At 37.5% G+C, this 22,244-nt stretch overlaps 1 protein-coding gene across 19 annotated transcripts in view; it reads right to left on the reverse strand.

Annotated features, from left to right (window-relative positions):
- The window catches only part of BCAS3 (BCAS3 microtubule associated cell migration factor), a 463,099-nt gene that overhangs the window by 317,374 nt on the left and 123,481 nt on the right, over window positions 1-22,244 (reverse strand). For all 19 annotated transcript variants that reach the window (XM_084861666.1, XM_084861664.1, XM_084861665.1 and 16 more), the window contains one exon: window positions 9,594-9,727. In XM_084861666.1, the coding sequence (XP_084717792.1) occupies window positions 9,594-9,727 (134 nt within the window). The remainder of the gene's footprint in view (window positions 1-9,593; window positions 9,728-22,244) is intronic.

Consider the following 22,244-nt stretch of genomic DNA (forward strand, 5'->3'; position numbering starts at 1 on the left):
AATATCATAATATCAAATGCATTTAACACAAGCCAGAATCAAATACAGAAAGAAAAACATTTTAGGGCTTACTGAGTAATTTATGTCCCATCACAGTGGAACTAAAGCATGTTATCTAAAACCTTTTTCCAAAACACTTATAATCAAGACCACTTCCTGATCTGTCAATGAAAAGGAGTTTCCCTCTTTCATTTTAAGAATACTTCTGATATGAGGTGGTGCTAACAATTAGTATCAAGGCAGGAAGACAGAATTCCACCTAAATGCTTACTTAGGAAACTGCTATTAGAGCACGGAGTCTGCTCCATGACCTTGAAGACATATTAGGGGACATTAATGAGCAGAGGAGGGTTACTACAGACATTGACTGTCAGGAGACTAGAGCAAGTTTAATCCTTTGAATAACATTACAGAAGATAACAGGTCACCTACTCACAAAATACAAAATGATATAACTGTGGGTATTATCAAAGAAGTTGGGTGGTTTTTCATAGATCATTAAAAACAGAAAATCTCAGAGAGGGGTGGGGGAAGAGATCAACCAAAGAACTTGTATGCATATATGCATAACCCATGGATACAGATAGTAGGGTAGTGAAGGTCTGGGGGAGAAGGGGCAAGAATGGACTAAAAGCGGTCAATGGGGGAAAGGGAAGCATATGTAATACTTTCAACAATAAAGATTTAAAATAAATACATAAATAGTTTGGTTATACATAATGGCAAACCAGTAGTAAGAAGATGGCATCCCCTGCATTATTTATAGACCTCAATTTGAGAATATTTCTAGTTAAGATTTTCTCATCACAAAACAAGAAAGCTATTGTATAAGAGAGTTGTATCTCTGATTTAGCTCTGCATTACTAAATATCAAGGCAAATAATATTGACCAGGTCAGGCAATATTATACTATTTTTGTACTATGGGTCTGCTAGTGAGAAACATGGAATCCCTTTTTGTAGAAGATAATATTTTGCTTATTTGAGACTCTAAGCTAGTAATCAAATAGATTCCAATGCTCATCTGAATTATCTGAATTTTTTAAAATATCCTTGATTTAATAATACAAAAGAACAACATTATATAGCAGACATACATGCACATGGAACATTTATGTCCATACATAAATTGTGTAATTAACTCACAAAACAGGTTAAATTCAAATTATATATGAAACAAGAAGATTTGAGCAGTACAATTATTTTTTATGCATAATTGTGTTTTTTTTCTATTTTTTGTTCTCTCTTTTGAGCACTAGAATTAAACATCACTACATATACACATCTAAGACGCAAAAATCAGCATCTTACAAGTCTCTAAATACAACCCAATTACCTGATATCAGTGATAAAAATTTATATTACAAATCTAAAGTCTGTAATATAGAGCTAAAAAATATAATAAAGTGACCAGAAATGAAAGTTCCCCCAAAACTATATCAAACCTTAAGTGATTATAGAAAAGATTATTTTTTAAAAGAAATGAAATAACTCCTGAAACTAATATAACATTGAATGTAAACTATAATTTGAAAAATAAATACATGAAATAATAGCGATAATTTCCAGGGTGTAAGCAGGGCAGAAGATTTGACTGGAGAGAGCAGGAGGAAACTTGCTGGGATGGTATCTAGACTGAGGTGATGATCATACAAATGTACTGAGTGGATGGCAAATCAAACACCCATCTTCAAACTTCACGCCCTCACCTGACACCATCAAAATGTTTTTCCAGCCTCTCTTACAGTAAGTGTTGACAACACTGTAATCTGTCAGACAAAAGCAGGATTCTGGAAAGTATCCACTTTCCTGATAAAAGGAATTAACATCACTAATGCTGCCCTTTCTCCCCCCACCTTACTGCCTGGAATTGAGAAATGATGTCCAGAGCAGTAGCAATACATGAGAGAAAGAGCAAAAATGTCAAAGACACTGTTGAGCAATTATACCAAAACCAGCAGCAGCTTTCTTAAAAATTGAGAAAATAAACCCTGATTTTTTAAAAAGCATTGTCAAATGTGATTTTACTTCTATTGCCAAAGACATGCCTAATGACTCAAATACCAATTGCCCCAATGCTCTTAAAGCAAAAGAAAACACAAAAGCGGAAAGAACTTGGATAAAAATTCTCAAACCATAGAGTACTATACTTTCAGAAACCTATAAGAATGACTATCAAAACCATAAACATAAGTCCTATGTAGCAATTTTAATTACAACTAGAAGCCCAATGCATGAAATTCATGCGGAGGGAGGGGGGGAGGAAAAAAAAGAGGGGGAGAGTGTGTCCCTCAGCCCAGCCTGCACCCTCTCCAATCAGGGACCCCTCAAGGAATGTCCAACTGCCCGTTTAGACCCTCTCACAATCCAGGACTGCTGGCTTCCAACTGCTGGCCTGTCTGCCTGCCTGCCTGCCTGTCTGATTGCCCTAACCACTTCTGCCTGCCAGCCTGATCAGCCCCCCTAACCACTCCCCTGCCAGCCTTATCCATGCCTAACTGCCCTCCCCTACCAGTCTGGTCCAACCCTAACTGCCCTTCCCTGCAGGCCTGGTCTCCCCCAACAACTGCCCTCCCTGCAGGCCTGATTCCCTCCAGTTGTCCTCCCCTGCAGGCCCGGTCACCCCTAACTGCCCTCCCCTGCTGGTATGGTCACCTACAACTGCCTTCCCCTGCTGGCCATCTTGTGGTGGCCATCTTTGACCACATGGGGGCGGCCATCTTGTGTGTTGGAGTGATTGTCAATTTGCATATTACTCCTTTATAATATAGGATAGCCAAAATATGGAGACAACCTAAGTCTCCGTTAATAGACAAGTAGATAAAGAAGATGTGGTCCATATATGCAATGGAATATTGCTCAGCCATAAAAAAAGAATGAAATCTTGCCATTTGGGAAAACATGAATAAACCTAGAGGATGTTATGCTACATTAAATGTCAGACAGAGAAAGAGAAATATATGGTTTCAAGTATGTGAATTCTAAAAAAATTAAATAAAATGAACAAACAAAACAGACTCTTAAATTCAAGGAAGAAATTGATGGTTGGCGGATGGGAAGATGGATGGAAAAGAATAAGTAATTAAGATGTACAAATCGTGGGGATATAAACTACAGCATAGGGAATATAATTAATAATCAACAATATTATAATAACTGATATTGACAGATGGGTAACAGACTTAGTAGGTGATCACTCTGTAAGTTATATAGATGTCTAATCACGGTCATACACCTGAAACTAATGTAATATTGTATGTGAATAGTAATTGAAATTTTTTTTTTTAATTTTTAAACTAACCAAGATCCAAGCTACCAGACGAAGTTGTGTTTAATGAAAACTTACAGGAAAATACAAAAAAAAGAAGATATTTGCATAAGAATTAAGTTCTAGAATCATTCCCAACCCACCACTTCAATAATTTTAACTTTAAAATTGATTAATACACTTTCATTGAAAATGCTGTAACTCTGACTAACACAACAAGGGTAAGGGCAGTAAAAGTTTGCTTCAGAATAAGTTACTTAGAATGGAAAGATGGTAAAGATGGATAATCTCCACATATCCTCTCCTATATGCTTACTCCTGCACCTGTCAATTCTTCACATTCACTTATACATATTTATGGAAAGCCTTTTACATGTTTTGCACTCTTCTAGTGCTAGAAACTAAAAAATGAGCAAAAATAAGTAGCATGCAATTATCATCTGAACCAACATTTACACTCTTGGAAATAATTGCAAGAGAAATGAAAACTATGTTCATATTCCCAATAGCCCAAAACTGTAAAGAGTGCAGGTGACTGTTCACATGCACCATCAATATCCCAGTCGTGATAAACTGGGTAAAGTGTACACGGGATTTCTTACTACTATTGTATTTCTCAAGTACATACGAGTCTACAAATTATTTCAATAAAAATCTGAACTCAAAAAAGTGAATGTGATGCCTTGCAAACCACACAGAGCCAGCAATCCCAGAGTAGCCGGCTCCTGCTGCAGCCTGAACTTGAGTGGAGATGAGATGAGGGCTGGCCCAAAATGTCAAGGACTTAGGCATTAAACTGGGAAGTGTTGGGAATGGGGACAGAAAGAAGGGGCCTGCCGTGGCAGGATGCTCACTGGAGGCTGGCAATAGTATCACTGCCCAAGTGGGAAAAAAAGAATTTTAAAGGCCAATCCTCCTGGGTGCCCCATAGTATCTGCAGGGCATCCTCCCCTGACACCAACATAGGGGATACTGGGACGACTGGCAGCTGTCAGTGGAACAATGGCATGCGCACAATAAACACATTAGTCCATGTGTTTACACCAATGAGGTGTAAGCAGAGTCCACAGCGGGAAGAGAAGCTAAAGTGATGTTGTGGGTAAACTATTATGGTAGCGTATGCTGTGGAAGGATAACTGGTATTAATGGCTTAACTGGTTGTACTTACACACTTGTGTCAGAGGGTATCCTGTGCAATGAAGACTGTGGGACAAGCACACAACTGACTTCTAGTTCCTTCCCATGTTATACAATAAAAACCACAAAACCCAATGGGAAAAGGTTCAGGTGAAGACTTAATGGCTGAAGTACTCGGAGGTGCTATCCCAGTACAACACCGCCACCTGCCTGATCGAGCAACCAAGTTCACTTCCTTTTGTAGAGGCCAGCCACTGAACCACTGGCCCAGACCGACACTCGAAGGGCTTGACTCAAATTTTGATCATGGACACTGTGGAAGGGCCAAACGGGGCTTGGTAGTCAAATGGGAATGGCATGTTCCGGAGTATGTTCCCGCCTGTTCCCAGCAGCATCTCACTTTTACAGTTACCACATCACCTACTCCACTGCCTGAAGCAATGCCGCTGGCCCCACAGGCCCTTTTTCACAGAGCTCCCTTTAAATGAGGACGTCACTCCTCACTCATTTATGGATAATAAAGAACATTATAAATTGATGAACCAAAAGATAGATATATAGACAGTAAAGCAACAAGCAGACTGTCAAATTACAGGGGGGAGGGTAGGGAGATCTGGGGGAGATAAGAGATCAACCAAAGGACTTGTATACATGCATATGTAAGTACAACCAATGGACACAAAACTCTGGGGAGGGAGGGTATGTATGGGAGGGGAAGCAATGGTAAAATATGTTCACAGATAATAATTTAATTTAAAAAATTAAATAAATAAATAAGGACATCACTAATGGCTTGTATAAGATGAAACGGGATGGTGACTACTGGCTGGGGTGCAGCTATACAACCCCAATAAATATATGGGCGGGGTGGAGGGATAAATGTAAGGACTTAGCACAGGATAATAGAAAGCTGCCAGCTCTGCTTTAATTGGGGGTTACTGTAACTGTGGGCCAACCATACCCATTTGTTTATGCTTTGTCTTTGGATGGATCTGTGCTAGGGTGAATTTTATATTATGAGGATTACATCTCAATAGGAGTAATGTTTTTGGGTGAAACTAACAAAAATCAAGATTGTGGGGGATGCCACATTTAACAAGTAAATATATAGAAAGTCCAGTAAAATTTGCATTTCGGTAAAAAGCATAAGTAGGTAATATAAGAGACATTCTCATACTAAATTTGCTTGTCTTCATCTGAACTGATCATCAAATATTATCAACTAATAATACTAAAAAAGCTAGATTCTTTTCCCCTTGGGAAGGAAACCATATGAGTAGGATCACTCTAAAGTAAAAGTAACACTAATCTGATCTGCAGATGTTTCAAAAGCAAGTTTACCATTTACAGAAATTAGCATGTTAAGGACAAAATGACTTGTGTCTGCTTGAGTAAGACATGACGGAAGTAGAGCAACAAAATATTTTAAGGTTTTACAACACATGACTTTACTGTTGAAAACTAGGAATACTTTTCTAACTACATATGTGCTTTATGAGGAAAATTACTGTCAGATGCAGAGGATATCCCAAGTCATAGATCACAAAACAACTTAATTCAACATAATTAGATCCACATACTTTGACTTTTTTTCCTGGCCTGATTAAAGTAGCCTCAGAGTTCTTAGAAGAATCCAGAATGACATGATTCTGAAGTACTCAAAGATGGACAGACAGATCACATGCCATATAGATTTTATCACCAATGTTAAATTGTATATATCATTTCAAAATACGGTTTTCAGTAGAAGCTTATAAAATTAATTTTATGGTCATTAATTGAATTTCCTTAGATCTTGATGTTTAGAAATTCCCAAGCTCCTAAATTACAAGCTGTGACATAGAACAAAATAATTTTAATAATTTCTTTTTGGTTTTCTGCTTAAATAGGAATAGCACTGAAAGTATCAAACATCTTTACCTTGAAACATTTGTCCATGTGTAGGGCAGTATGCCAAGGGTTAGAGATACAAAGAAGCTGAATCATGATCTCTATTTCCAGGTGGATGTATAGGTAAATTAAATGATAAAATATGCTAACACAAGAGCATATTTATACCTATTTTTGGTATAAATAAAAAACAAAACAAAACAATAACAATAAAAACAGTGTAAGTGGTTAAAATATTCAAATTCTTTGAGGTGATAGCTGAGGTATAGCATACCAGTACCTAGTGAAGAATTTAAAAACCAAAGTTAAGAAACAGACTCAGAGTACATATGTGCCCAGCAGCATAATGAAATATTAAATCATTAAATAAAATGCTCATAGAGTAACTGGAAACTTCCATACAAAAGGAACAAAAACAAATAGTAACTAAACATGACAGTAAGCAAATTCTTTGTGCCCGGAAGGAAGGAAGGATACTGTCGAAGAATAATGGAGACATGTCAATAGGACACAGATGCCAAGCCAATTGGCTCCAACTAGACAAATCTAGGATATTTTGAGCATCAGAATAATCATTGAATGAAATAACCTATTGAATAAAAGAAGAAGCTATTACACCAGATGATATATGTAAATAAAAGGATACAAAGCTTGATGAGGAATGGAATATTTATATAGTTTAAAATTAATTTTTAACCTGCTCTCCCTCCAGGCACAGCACAAAGGCAGCGGACTATAATGCCCATCGCCCAGTCTTCCCATGAAAGAGGCATATTTGTGGACTTTAAAAGCTGTTGGCTTTCAATAAAATCTTATCAAAAAAAAAAAAAAAAAAAAAAGCTGCTGCCTGAGGGTCCAGCTTTCAATCAATGTGCAGCTGGATGCTGAATAAGAACTATACCACTTGAAAAAAAGAAAGGATAGAAATTATATAACCATCTCAGTAGATACAGAAAAAATAATTTAAAAAATTTCAACATCCAAAATAATAAAAACAAACATACTCCAATATAACAAGGGCCATATATGACTAGTCTACAACTAATATCACACTCAATGGTGAAAAGCCACAAGCTTTTCCTCTGAGATCAAGAACATGACAGCATTCTCACTCTTGCCTATTTCAGTAAACATAGCTCTGGAAGTCCTAGCCGGAGCAATCAGGCAAGACAAAGAAATTAAAAAAGATCCAAATTGGAAAGCAAGTAAAACTGTCTCTATTTGAAGATGATATGCTATTATACATAAAAAACTCTAAAGACTCCACCAGAAAACTGTTTAGAAGTAATAAATTCACTAAAGTTATGGGATATAAAATCAAACATACCAAAATCAGTTATGTTTCTATACACTAATAATGAATATTAGAAAGAGAAATTTAAAAAATCAATCCCACTTTTAATTGCATAGAAAAGAATACCGAGAAAAATTAAACCGAGAAGGTGGTGCACTAAAATTATAAGACACTGATAAAAAAAACCCTGAAGAGATGGAAAGATATTTCATGATCATTAAATGGAAGAATTAATATTAGTAAAATACTTAAACTACTCAAAGCAATCAAAAGATCCAATGTAATCCTTATCAAAATTCTATTTAACATTTTTCTCAGAAATAAAATAATCATAAAATTAACATGGAACTACAAAAGATGCTGAATAGCCAAAAAAATTTGAGGAAAAAAGAACAAAGTTGAAAGCATCACACATCCTAATTTTAAACTATATTATAAAGCTATAGTAATCAAAACAGCATGGTATTGACATAAAAAATCTATAATAAAAGCATAATATGCTAATTAAACTGGATGACCTTCAGGGCAAAACCGGGGCTGTGAGGCAAGCTGCAGGGGGAAGAAAGGCCTACTCTTTTGTGCATCGGGCCTCTAGTGATATAAATAAAGCACAATGAGAAAAACTTTAAAAATATATTGTTTAAAAAAAAAAAAAAAAACTGCAGCTAACACTTACACTGTTGCAATAAGGAAAACAGACCTGGAGGGGAAAAAACTATTATGATATCAAAAAAATTATGTTCTACTTATAAAATTCAAAAAATTACTGAAAACTATTTGTCCTTAGTATAATAGAGACTAGCAAAGAAGAAAGATAAAAATATGCTATGAAACAATAAATAGCCGAAACCGGTTTGAGCGTCGGCCTGCAGACTGAAGGGTCCCAGGTTCGATTCCGGTCAAGGGCATGTACCTTGGTTTCGGGCACATCCCCAGTAGGGGATGTGCAAGAGGCAGCTGATTGATGACTCTCTCTCATCCATGTTCCTAACTCTCTATCTCTCTCCCTTTCTCTCTGTAAAAAAAATCAATAAAATATATTTTTAAAAAAACAATAAATAAGATTTGTCATACCACAGCAGTAACTAATTTTAAAATCTAATTCCTACATGTAAAATTTCTATATTTTAAAGATGATTTCAAACTGTAATATAACTCACTATGGTTACTCTTAACTACATCAATTAGAAAATGCTCAAGAATAGCTGGGAAAGTTTTTGAAAATGAACACTGAAAAATATTGTTTTACTTCCTATTAGAGAAATTTCCAAGCACACACAAAGTACAGATTGCTATAAAATTCCAACCACCAATATTGACCAGCTTCAGTAATTAACACTTTACAAATATAGTTTAATCTATCTCTTAGTTTTGTTTTGCCAGAATATTTAAAAATTGATTACAGATATCATAATGTTTTAGGACTTCATAATATATGCCTAACAGATAAAGATTTAAAAAAAAAAAAAAATACGATTGCAGACCCAGCAAAATTAACTAATATCATATAATAATGCCCAGCTCAAGGTCTATTTTATCAACTATCTGAAAAACAACTCTTTACACTTTGTTTAAATCAGGCTGTAAGTTCATACATTGCATTTAGTTCATATTTCTTAAGACTCTTATAATCAATATAACCATTGCCAATTTTCTCCTCATTTTTATCTAACACCCTCCTACTACTAGATTACTTTAAAGCTAATTCTACACATCTGCAAATACAAGGAAATAGGCACATTGGATTCATTAACAATATCTACTAAGGCAAATGTTCAAATCTCACCACTCATATGAAATATGTTTTTATACTTAATTTGTATGAAATAGTCTCAAACAAGGTCCATACTTTGTACTTAGATAGAACAAATATTTTTTCTTATCTGAACCATTTTATTACCAAGTGTATTCTCACTAATATTAAACACCAATATGATGAAAACAGCCAGCTAGATTAGGCATCATTTTAAACAAAGAAAAACCTTCTGAAAATTATACAACTTACTTTGGCTTCAGTTTCTCCCCTGTGAAGAGTGTATAGATGATGGACAGCACTTTGTGATGAGGACCAAGGATGAGTCAGAATTTGGAAGACATGGAAGTCATGGCCAAGGGTGTCTGTTGTGACTAGAAGCATTCCTGTAGGACATACCAAGAAAAGGATAAAAATAAAATGATTATGCATGTGGATGAAATATTTTCACAAAATACTAATCATGTTTTAAAATGTTACCAAAAGAAAAAAATTACCAGTGATATATGATTAAAAAAACCTTAAGGCCATGTAATATACAATGATGAGAATACTTTATTTTATCATGTTACCGCACGACTAGCAGAAAAGTCTTATATGTATGAATTTAGAGTGTTCACAAGCATTTTAAAATAGGAAATTTAATCAACAGAATGTGAAAATGACTGGAACCTATTCCCACCTTTTGCCAATTCTCAAGCCTGAATTTTGAAGCTCCAATTTATCTACTAAACCAACTAATACCCTACTTAATTCACCTGTTTAAAACTTGTTTCTTCCCTGGCATAATATTTACTGAACTGCCTGCAGTATTACAAAAGTTTTTTATGTCTTCTCGTCAAAATTCCATTATTTTTTTATTTTCCATTTAGATCCATTATCCATTTGGAGTTAATTTTTCTACAAAGTGTGAGACGGCAAATTAATTTTGCAAACAATGTACAACTGTTTTGCAAATGATGTGCAAGATTTCTTGAAGAAACTAGATTCTTTGTCCTTTGTTATGTATTGTCAACATGCCAAATGTCAACTGACCATATTTGTGTACATCTTCCTCTAAAAATGCATTTTTTTTTTCAGGTTCTCCTTTTTTTCCTCATCACCATAAAAGTACAACTCTATATGCTTCTAAGTTTATACCTTTTTTATACTCACTGTATATTCTGCTAGGTCTAGAAGTTTTTATGTTGATTACATGGAATTTTCTTTACACACAATCATGCAGCATGTGAATGGACATAATTTGACTTCTTTTTTTCCAAATTCCATGCCTTTTCTTTCTCTCCTCACTTACTACATTTTCTGGGGTAAACAGGTTTAGTGAGAGCAACATTCAGGTGTTGTTTCCAATTTTAGGAGAAAGCATTCCATCTAAGCACGATGCTAGTTTAGGTTTTTTTATTAATGCCCTTTATTTTTTAAAAATCCCATTTTAATCCTATTATTTCCTTTGTTCTAAAGTCTACTTTTTCTGATTTTGATACCAGCACTACAACTTTATTTTCATTGGTGTATGCATAATAAATATTTTCCCATTCTTTTACTTTTTAATCAATATAACTATTTAAAATGACTTTGTTTTAGATAACAATTGGGGTCTAGTTTTGGTGTCTTGTTATTTTAAATCAATCCCTGACTTTTAATTATATTTGTAAGTTCATACACTTATAACTTATTTGTAGGGTAGAATTTATTTATACCTATCATTTTATATTTTTTTACTATTTTTATGAGTGTCTCTATGTTTGTTTATCTGCTTTTCCTTCCCTTTTTTGGATAATTTTGTTATTTATAATATCCAATTTTAATTTATCTATTGACCGTTTGGATAAATCTCTTTATTTTAACTTTTTCTTGTTCCAGGGATTATAATAAACATATAGCTAAATTTGTGCTACTCTATATTTTGTCCAGAATTTATATTTTTCTATGAGAAAAGTGGTTTATTAGCTTATTCTGCTTTACCAGAGATGTTATTGCATTTCTTTACTGCTAAAACATTTCCTTGTTGAAAGGAAAGATGTGAAAGAATATTAAGCTCCTGTGGAAAGATACGGTAGACATTTAAATGGCAAGGTGAAGGATAATTGAGTTTGCTATTTACTTAATGAATATATGGTATAGGCTTACTCACCACATTAGATTTTAAAATAACATACTAGATGCTGGTATAATTGTTATTTCCAGGAGAATATATTTTAAATATGAAAAGTGTCATTTATTGAGATCTATTCAAATCTATAACCATTTATATAACACTAGAGGCCTGGTGCATGAAATTCATGCACAGGGGTGGGGAGGGGGTGTCCCTCAGCCCAGTCTGCACCCTCTCCAATCTGGGACCCCTCAGGGGATGTCCGACTGCCAGTTTAGGCCCAATCCCAGGACTGCTGGCTCCTAACCACTCGCCTGCCTGTCTGATTGCCCCCTAACTGCTCCCTTGCCAATCTGATTGACGCCTAACTGCTCCCCTGCCAGCATATCATCCCCAACTCTCCTCCCTTGCCAGCCCAATCACCCCCAACTGCCTTCCCCTATGGGACTAAGGGGACTGGGGGACTGAGGCTCCATGAGGTGGGGCTAAAGGGGCTGGGCACTGCCATCTTGTGGCTGTGGGTGCCACTATCTTGTGAGGGCGTGGCAGTCAATTAGCATATTCCCTCTTTATTAAGATTAAGATTGCCTCTCATCCTGCACCTAGCTATGGAAATAATGCCACTGACAAACTTTACATTCTTCCCATATTGTTGATGTTACTTAAACAATAAATTGCTAAGATTGGGCATGAATGTTTAATTGTCCTTTTGTGGACAATATTTATTTACTCCTTTTTTCTTTTTCTTTCTTTTTTTTTTGCTGAGTCATACTGTTTCCATTATTCCACTATTAGATTTTGACTCTACTTTTCCACAACAATGCTATTTTATGCACATGATAGCCTATTTAATGGAAACATCATTCTGACAGGAACTATCGTGAAGTTGCATTTATAACACAAACATATCACTCCCCTACTAAAGATAAACTTCATTTCTTTTAGAATTACAGATCAATATTGTACTCAAAATAAGCATTCAAATGAACACTTTCAATATGCTCCTAGTTTTTGAAACTGATGTTAATATCTAACTTTCTAATATGTAAACAAATTCAAATTTTTAAAGAACTACTCATTTGAAAATTTATACTTATTATCTTCTATATATCTATCTTAAACTTTTCTTTTTCTACTTCTCCACACAAATGTGGCTTCCATAATCCAGAAGTTAGCTTGATTTTTTTTGACAGAATTTTAGATGATGGAGGAAAAAATTAAAGGAGCAGAGAGAAAGGGAAGAAATAGCTTGTGTAGTACTACACAATCATGTGCTTTCTTTTAATTTATAATTTCCTCTGTTGCACACATTCTGCTGGGAGAAATGACAAACCCTTTTTTTCCTTCTAGAAAACAAGTTACAAAGCAGATATACATAAAAGGAAAAACTTGTACAGAGTAGACTGTGGCTTGAGAACTATTTATGCAGCATCAGAAGACTAAACCAGACTAGCCTGGCCATAAACTAAACCTACGCCCCAAATGAGGTGCCAAGCCACAAAATGCATTTGCGTCATCTGGGAATACAAGGAAAAGAAGGGCTTCTAATTATAGGGCCTGGAAGCGGAAGCCTAGTGTGATTAGCTGTTTAGGCGCTGTTGTATGTTTATCTGGAAGCTTCCTCTCCCTCACTCTCAGCCTCAAGTTTGATAGATGAGCGTTAGCATTAGAGGGTGGAAACTGAAGCTGCTGATGGTACATGGCGTTCTCCAAAACCTGAGGCTGGAGACTGAACATTAAGGCTTTTGTGGCCTCATAAGAACATAAGTCTTTTCAACTGGGCGTCAGCTGGTTAGCCCAAAAGGCAAAATTAAAGAGCAGCAAACCTCCACTGGACATATGCTATAAAAGCTTGGAAACATGAGTAGGTATGTCTTTTTTGCATATCCTATTTATAACACCTACCTAATTATACGTTTCTTTATCACATGCACACATATGAACTGGAAGACAAATTACCAGCTATTCACACTCTCCTCCAAAAAGAGACATGAACACTGATAATCTTGGTCAAATAGAAATCTTTATAGGATTTCAGATTATATCATTCATAAGATCATTTTGTTTTGGTATTAATTCTTGTGAATTTAATACTTTCTCCATCAATATCTATGAAGATTGAAACTTCCAAATTATTTAAATTTTTAAAGTTTCCAGTCATATTTGTAAACATACAAGCAAAGAAAGAGAATCCTAGTACTGGTCAAAATCTATTAGGTCTTCAAATTACATAAAACCACAATAATATCATAGCCTATTAAAGTCTGATTAATAAAACCTTTAAGATGAATAGGAATACTTAAAGCAATGGTCTCAAAGTCTCCCTATGGGCAGCATTAATATTGCCACAGTTCTTAAGCTGCTTAAAGATGCTTCTAATCTACATTGTATTCTTCCACACATTTGTGGCCCATAATATATCAAGACTTTGCCATTAAAGGCATTGAAATAAACACTATCAAAGGAACAAAGGACATAAGAACCAAGATAAGTTACAATAAAATCTCTGACATGGCACTTATTCATTTGTTCCATGTGGCCTTGTGCACGAAATTTATGCACGGGGTGGGGGTTGTCCCTCAGCCTGGCCTGCACCCTCTCCAATCTGGGACTCCTTGGGGGATATCCAACTGCCAGTTTAGGCCTGATCCCTGTGACAGGACTGGCCTCCGCACCACGTGGAGCCATGGGACCGCCAGGCCTCACCATGTGGGGCAGCTGCTGGGCCCCACCTCCGCTGTGCTCATGGCCATCTTGTGGTGGCCATCTTGTGATATGTCGCACGCGAGGGTCACTTAGGTTTTTTTGTTTTTTGTTTTTTAAATATATTTTATTGATTTTATACAGAGAGGAAGGGAGAGAGATAGAGAGTTAGAAACATCGATGAGAGAGAGTCATCGATCAGCTGCCTCTTGCACACCCCCTACTGGGGATATGCCCGCAACCAAGGTACATGCCCTTGACCAGAATCAAACCCGGAACCCTTCAGTCCCCAAGCCAACGCTCTATCCATTGAGCCGAACCGGTCCCGGCCACTTAGGTTTTTATTAGTATAGATTGTCTACTTTAGAATTCCATGAAAATGTAATCACACAAAATTTTGGAGCCCTAACTGCTGCGGGCAGCAAGAGCCCATTCATTGATTTATATTACTGAGCAGTTCCATTATACCAGTGTTTTTCAACCTTTTTTGGGCAAAGGCACACTTGTTTCATGAAAAAAATCACGAGGCACACCACCATTAGAAAATGTTAAAAAATTTAACTCTGTGCCTATATTGACTATATATAAAGTAATTCTCTTGAATAGGAATCAAACACAAAGAAAGTATTTTATAATTACTTTATTATGAAATATTAAGTAAACAAAATAGTGAAAAATTATAAAATTCTTGTCTTGTCTGCACCTACGGCACACCAGGCAACATCTCGCGGCACACTAGTGTGCTGCGGAACAGCGGTTGAAAAACGCTGCATTATACCATGAAAATTTACATATCCATTCAGCAATTATTTCCAGTTTTGGGCTATTGTGAATGAAACCCCTATGAAGATTTAAGTACAAGCCTCTGTGTGGACACTTGTTTTTCTTCTCTTAGGTAAAATTTACAAGTGGAATTGCTGCATCCTATGTGTGTTTAACTTCACAGGATACTGCAAAAATGTTTCTCCAAAGCAGCATGCAACATAAGCTCCGTAATTTCATCAACACTGTATTGTTGGTCATTTTAAATTATAATCATTTCAGTGAGTATTTGGTTATTTCTCAGTTTTAATATGCCGTATTTTCTTGGTGTTTAAGTGATATTGATCAGTTATGCTGTTATAGGTATATATATCTACTTCACATTTGTATATAGCAAGTCACAGCTTTAATTGAGCACCTTTGCAAAATTAACTATGAGTACTGGGCAGTGAGGGCACCTCCTTATTGATGGACAGCCAGGACCAGGGCTGCCTTAGGACTTTCATGAGTCCTGGACATTTTTTTTTTTCCTTCACAGGAACCCTATTCCATGAAGAATTATTTAAATAACATTTTATTACTACAGTTGTTTGTTTTAATTATATAATAAAGCATTTATGTAACCCAAAAGTTTATATACTTTTTTGGTCTTAAAAGGGATGAATCATTTTGGGGGGATGGTAAAGTACAGTGGGCACCAAGCTTGAAGAGTCAAACCTGCAAGGTTCCCTCTGACTGTCATACAGGCCTAGTCCAAGAGTGAACATGGAGCAAAGAGAAGAAATCCCTCAGGGGCTAATTCACTGCACAAGACACATCACACCCACCTGTTTACAAGATGACAAAACAAGAGAATAACTACAGACCTAAAGAAGCACTCCCTCTTTAGGAGGGTTGGGGGGAAGGGGGCGCGCGCGAAAAGAAGAGGAGGAGAAAAGCAATAAGCTTTTCAAGCTGCCTTTGCAGTGTGAGTGACACAGTGTAACTGGCAGTGATACACCAGAACTGTTAGAGGGAAAATCTGAAGCCACTAATTCTATTAATCTGTGAATCATTATAGATATTCACAAAAATCAAGAACACCTGACCACCTGCTCTGATCAATGGGAAGGGGTGGGGCGCAGGGGAGAGAGATAGAGAACTCTGTGCATTAAAAAAATATTCAACGTAAACTTTCATACTGATTACTCCAGGACCACCATCACCTTTCAATATTCAGCATTATATAACCAGAAAAATATAAAGTCTCTTAAAGATATAGTCATGCACCCAAAGGGGTCCATGTTTAATCTATTTTACTAGACACCCAACATTCATTTTTGTCTTACTAATGGGTGGAAAAAACTTCTTCCCTGCCAAGGAAGGGTAATTATTTAAAAAGTAGATGTGTTACAATTCACAGCTCTCAGCTACTCAGATGGCAGAAATAATGCTTCTGGACAGCAGATCAATTATTTACCAAATTAGAGACAGCAGGTCTGTTTCAGAAATGTCAGGCTTACTGCAGAGTTGAGAATGTCTTTCATATGCTTCTAATATCTAATTTAATTAATAAAAAATACTTATTTTATTTGATGTCAAAGGCAATATAATTAGTAATATGCCAATCTAGTGAATTTAGTTACATAAATATAATGTAGCTTCTACAAGATAGATCACTCCCACAATTTAGGGAGGAAGACAATTCTTACTGGAACCACAATTAGATCTAAATTGGTTTTACTCAACAAATGACTAATTACATTGAATTAATGCCTTATCTCTGCCCTACCATAGTATCTCCATGAATATAACAATGTAATTATTCAATACTAGAGGTCGAGTGCATTGGTGGGGTCCCTCGGCCTGAATCCAGCTCTCCAACATCCCCCAAGGGGTCCCAGATTGCGAGAGGGTGCAGGCCAGGCCGAAGGACCTCACCGGTGCACAATCGGAGCCGGGGAAGGACTGCAGGAGGTGTCCAGGGTCTGGCCCATGGCACCCAGTCCCAATCAGCCAGACCCCAGCAGAAGGCTAACCTACCAGCCAGGGCATTGCTGCCTGGTGGACAGTGTGCTTCATAGCGACTGGCAGAATAGTCGAATGACCATATTAGGCTTTTATAGAGAGAGATATACTTACTATCAACTCCTAAAAATTTTCAGGGTAAAAAAACCTCGGGGATAAAAATAAAAGCTCATCTCTAGCAGAAAATATTTCAAAAACATATTTTTGAGGGGCATCTATAATAAAAGGGTAAAATGCTAATTAGATTGGGCATCCTTCTGGATGAAGCCAAGGCTGGAGGGAAGCCACCCAGGACCCAGGTGCCTGCTGGGGGGCGGGGGCCGGGGGCCGGGGGGGGGAGGGGGGGGGGACCTGGGTCCCAGGTGCCGGAGGGAAGCCGGTGCCAGCAGCCAGGAAAGGAAGGCCTACTCTTGCATGAATTTTCATGCATCGGGCCTCTAGTAAATAAATAAAAAACTAGGATGAGACAATTAATAATAATGAATGCAGCAGTTAATACTTATTGAGGTCTCAGTATACTGGTCCTCATTTTAGTGATGAGGAATTTAAAGTACTGGGAGTGATCCAAGCAGATAAAGTAACTTGCTCAATTAAGTGGCAACGTGAGGTGAGGGCAGCAGGGACAAAGGGAGAATGACATTTTATGTATTGCCAGGTAAGTCTTCCTAAAATAATGTTTAAAAATGGGACTCAAGTGGTAAATAAGAGTTAGCCAGGTCAAAAAGGATTCTAGGCAGAAGGAAAATGACGTAACAGGTTTAAGCAGCTGAAAAGTATCCACTATGGATAAACGATGGAGAAAAAACGTAGACCTGGTGGAAGCGATCAGTCACTTGGACCAGGCTTTCAGACAATGTACTCAAAGCAATAAGGAAGTTGTTTAAAGGTAGAAGTATCATTAACATTTAATATCTTACAAAATAGCAGAATACCTTAAAGTGGAATTAGGAGGGAGAATCCAAGATGGCACAGGTAAACACCTCGCCTCAGCCGCACACAACAATTTCAATAAAATACAACTAAAATATAAAATGGACATTACCCAGAACTACAGGAAAGGCGACTGACCGGAAATTCTACAACAAGAAGCAAGGAGAAAACCAGAAGGAAGAGCGGAGAAGCTGTAAAAGCCTAAGGTACGGAGACACGCGGCGCGCGCACGAAGAGGACGGAGCCGGAGAGGAGGGGCGGCTGAATGCCTGGCTGGCGTTCTAGCGGGAAGGGGATAAAAGCTCCGACTGTGCTGGGCCCCAGTTCCGACTGCTCTGAACTCCAGATCTAGGCCAGACCCCGGGAACTCAGGCTCATCCATAGGGAGCTGGGCTGTAAGGCGGAACCCCGGGGGAGCGGCGAAAGGAGGTCCCGGTAGCACACACATTGCGTGCAGAGAAAGGACAGTTGGCTGTGCCGTGCGATTGCTCTGGCGGGAAGGAGACAGGGGCTCCAGACTGCTCTGAACGCCACCTCCAACTCCACTTCCAACTGAACTGAACCCCAGTTCCGGGCTCATTGGGGGAGAGCCTAGACTGTTTGGTAGCAGGCGAAAATCGAGGGCACCTTTCTCTCAGAGGCGCTTGCAGTACTGAAGGACCCGGGGGATTACTGAGACTCAGGAACCTCATAGGGCGGGGCTGATGGAAGCCAAGGCTGTAGGCTCCACCCTAAACCCCACCCCCACCCCGCCCCATCAGGGAAGCTGCGAAAATGCCGAGACGAAATAGATCACAAACGAAAGAAATGGAGGACAAAAAGCGACTGGATATTGAGTTCAAATCTACGCTTATAAGGTTTTTCAAGAATTTCTTAGAAAAGATCGATAAGACCTATGAGGATATGAAAAGGGATAAGCTAGAATTAATAAGGAATCAACAAGAAATGATAAGGGATCAACAAGAAATAAAGAATACATTGTCTGAAATAAAAAATATTATACATGCCAGAACCAGTTTGGCTCAGAGGATAGAGCGTCAGACTGTGGACTGAGGGGTCCCAGGTTCGATTCTGGTCAAGGGCATGTACCTTGGTTGTGGGCACATCCCCAGTGGGGAGTGTGCAGGAGGCAGCTGGTCAATGTTTCTCTCTCATCGACATTTCTAGCTCTCTATCCCTCTCCCTTCCTCTCTGTGGGAAATCAATAAAATATATATATTTAAATATATAAATATTATACAGAGTCCTAAAAACAGAATGGAAGATCGCAAGAATCAAGTCAAAGATTTGGAACATAAAGAGCCAGAAGACACTCCTCTGCAGAAGCTAGAAGGCAAGAAAATCCAGAAAATTGAAGATAATGTAAGAAACCTCTGGGACAACTTCAAGCGAACCAACATCAGAATTATGGGGGTCCCAGAAGATGAGAGAGAGCAAGATATCGAAAACATACTGAAAGAAATAGTGACAGAAAACTTCCCCCACCTGGTGAAAGAATTAGACTTACAAGTCCAGGAAGCGCACAGAACTCCAAAGAAAAGGAATCCAGAGGACCACACCAAGACAAATCATAATTAAAATTCCAAGAGCAAAAGACAAAGAGAGAATATTAAAAGCAGCAAGAGCAAAGCAGGTAGTTACCTATAAAGGAGCACCTTTACGATAATAAAAAAAAAGCTAAAGGAGTTCATTACCACCAAACCAGAATTATATGAATTGCTGAAGGGGGTTCTTTCAGAAGAGAAAGTAAATGAAGATAAAAATTATGAACAACAAATGCGTAACTATCAACAGTGAATCTAAAAACCAAAGGAAATAAAAAAAAAAATCTGATGAACAATATTAACTGTTGAATATAATAGAATCAGAGGTATGGAAGGGGAGTGAACTGACGATTCTTGGGGAAAAGGGGAGAGGGGGATGTGGGAAGAGACTGAACATAAACTGCGCACCTATGGATGAGGACAATGGGGGGTGGGGAAAGGGCAGAGGGTGGGGTGGGAACCTGGTGGAGGAGAGCAATAGAGGGTGGGGGTTGGCGGGGAGGAACATTTGTAATAATATGAATAATAAAAATTTATTAAAAAATAAATAAAGTGGAATTAAGTATGTTGCAACAATCACAGCTAAAGAGAATAACCTAGAACTGGGCTGTGGTAAAATAAAATGTTTTAAAAACTAAGAATAAGCACTGACTGGTTTGGCTCAGTGGATATAGCATCGGCCTGGGGACTAAAGGGTTCCCTTCCAGGTTCAATTCCGTCAAGGGCATGTACCTTGCTTGCAGGCACATCTCCAGTGTGTGTGTGTGTGTGTGTGTGGGGGGGGGGGGGGGGAGCGCGGGAGGGGGGAGTGCAAGGAGGCAGCTGATCATGTTTCTCTCTCATTGATGTTTCTAACTCTCTATCCCTCTCCCTTCTGCTCTGTAAAAAATCAATTAAAAAATTTTTTTTAAACTAAGAGTGACAACGATTCTCAAAAGTACTATTATGGATGAATGTTTGTGTAGTTCCAAAATTCATATATTAAACTCTAAAAACCCATTGTGGCAATACATGGAGATGAAGGCTCCTAGGAAATAATTGAGGTCCTATATATCAGGTCCCAATGGAGAGGCTCTGAGCTTATAGCATTAGCCACCTCTTCCTTTCTCCCTGCTCCCTTGCACTGAGGAAAGGCTACGCAAGCTCAGAGCCAGGTGGTGGCCATTTGCTAGAAACCAAATCATCTGGAACCTTATCTTGAACTGTCCGAAAATAAATTTCTGTTGCTTAAGCCATCAAGTCTACAGTGTTTTGCTATGGCAGCCCAAGCTGACTAATACATGTACAAAGGTTGCGGTATAAACCAGTGACCTAGAGAACATTTTACACACTTGAATAACCAGCACAGAGGCTTTTGGATTGAATTTGTAAAATCAAAAGAAGCTGTTGTTCTTGCCCTATGACAAAAACAAACTAATAAACAACAAAAATCAAAGCACTTAAAAAATCTATTTGAAAGTTCAGTGTAAAAACACCTAAACAGAAGCAGCTGCTCTCACAGCAGGAAAGAGAGCAATCCACAATAAGTGAGGGTAAAGAGAAGGCACTGACCTTTAGAAAAACTTCCAAAGGCTCCATTTGAGCTAACACCACAGATTAGAATTCCCCACCACCACCAACCCACCCAAAAAAATGCAATTGTGTATGCAAGCAATCAAGAGGATTAGATTAATAATGCCAAAAGCTGTGAACAAAGAAAGACAGCTGACAGTTGCTGGGAGGGGGGGGAGGGTCAAACTAGTTGAAATACTTATCAAAACTATGGGCAAAAATACAGATATTCCCAGACAGAAAATAGCTAAAAGAGGTCATCTTCATCAGAGAACCCAAAAATAACCCACAAAAGTGTGTACTTTAGATAAAAGTACAAAAAGAATTCAAGAAAGGAAGGATAGTATTTTGAAAAGAACAAAGAAACAGAGCCTCTGAGACCTGTGGGACACTATCAAGGAGATGAATCTATGAATCATGGAGTTCCAAAGGAAAGAAGAGGAAAACAAGAAGCAGAAAGAATGTTTAAAAAATATATAATGACTGATAAAAAGGAAAAGATAAGAAAGAAAATAAACAGTAACTAAGAAGTGCGAAATTTAATTGAAAGGGACTTGCACCACCCATATTGAAGCTGCCAGATCTAAACATGGAGGCCTTCCTGGCACTTCCCACCAAATCATAAGTGTTGCCATTAAATAAGTGTTTTAATTCAGGACTCAGAGTCATAGCTAATAAACAAGAATGGGAAGGAGAAATTGAAAAACAAACTGAATGCAGCTGCTGAACCAAAAGTTTCACAGCTCTATTTAATGGCATCCCTTAATTTCTTTTCTGAGTGGTCACATACAAGATTGAACCTCATACCACTGACTCACACAACCTACTTTTCCCCTTAATTCACTTTTAGAGTTATTCCATCATGTACATATTACATTGCTTTTAATGTGGACAACAGGTCTGGTTTATTCTTGAATTCTGATGTCCAGGACATTTTAATAGTTCTGTCATCTAAAAATATGTTTTTCTATAAAAAGAGAGAGAGAGAGAGAGAGAGAGAGAGAGAGAGAGAGAGAGAGAGAGAGAAAGAGAAACTAAGAAATTTCTTTATATTCCTAGTATAATACAGGTAAAGATTAGAGGAAAAAATCAATCTGTTTTTTGTTTTAATGAACTTCCCTAAACTTATAAACACTATGGTTATTATTGCCCACACCACAGTCCCTATGAAAAAACCTTTAACCAAAAGGATTAATTAATCTTATTATTACATAGGCGAAACTTAAAACTTACTGGTATGAAAAAATTAAAATATGTATGGATATATGTAAAGAAAAACTGGAGGATATTATTGGTGGAGGATCTATAAAT

The sequence above is a fragment of the Pipistrellus hanaki genome (assembly GCF_964339955.1).
Source record: "Pipistrellus hanaki genome assembly, chromosome: 16".
NCBI lineage: Eukaryota > Metazoa > Chordata > Mammalia > Chiroptera > Vespertilionidae > Pipistrellus > Pipistrellus hanaki.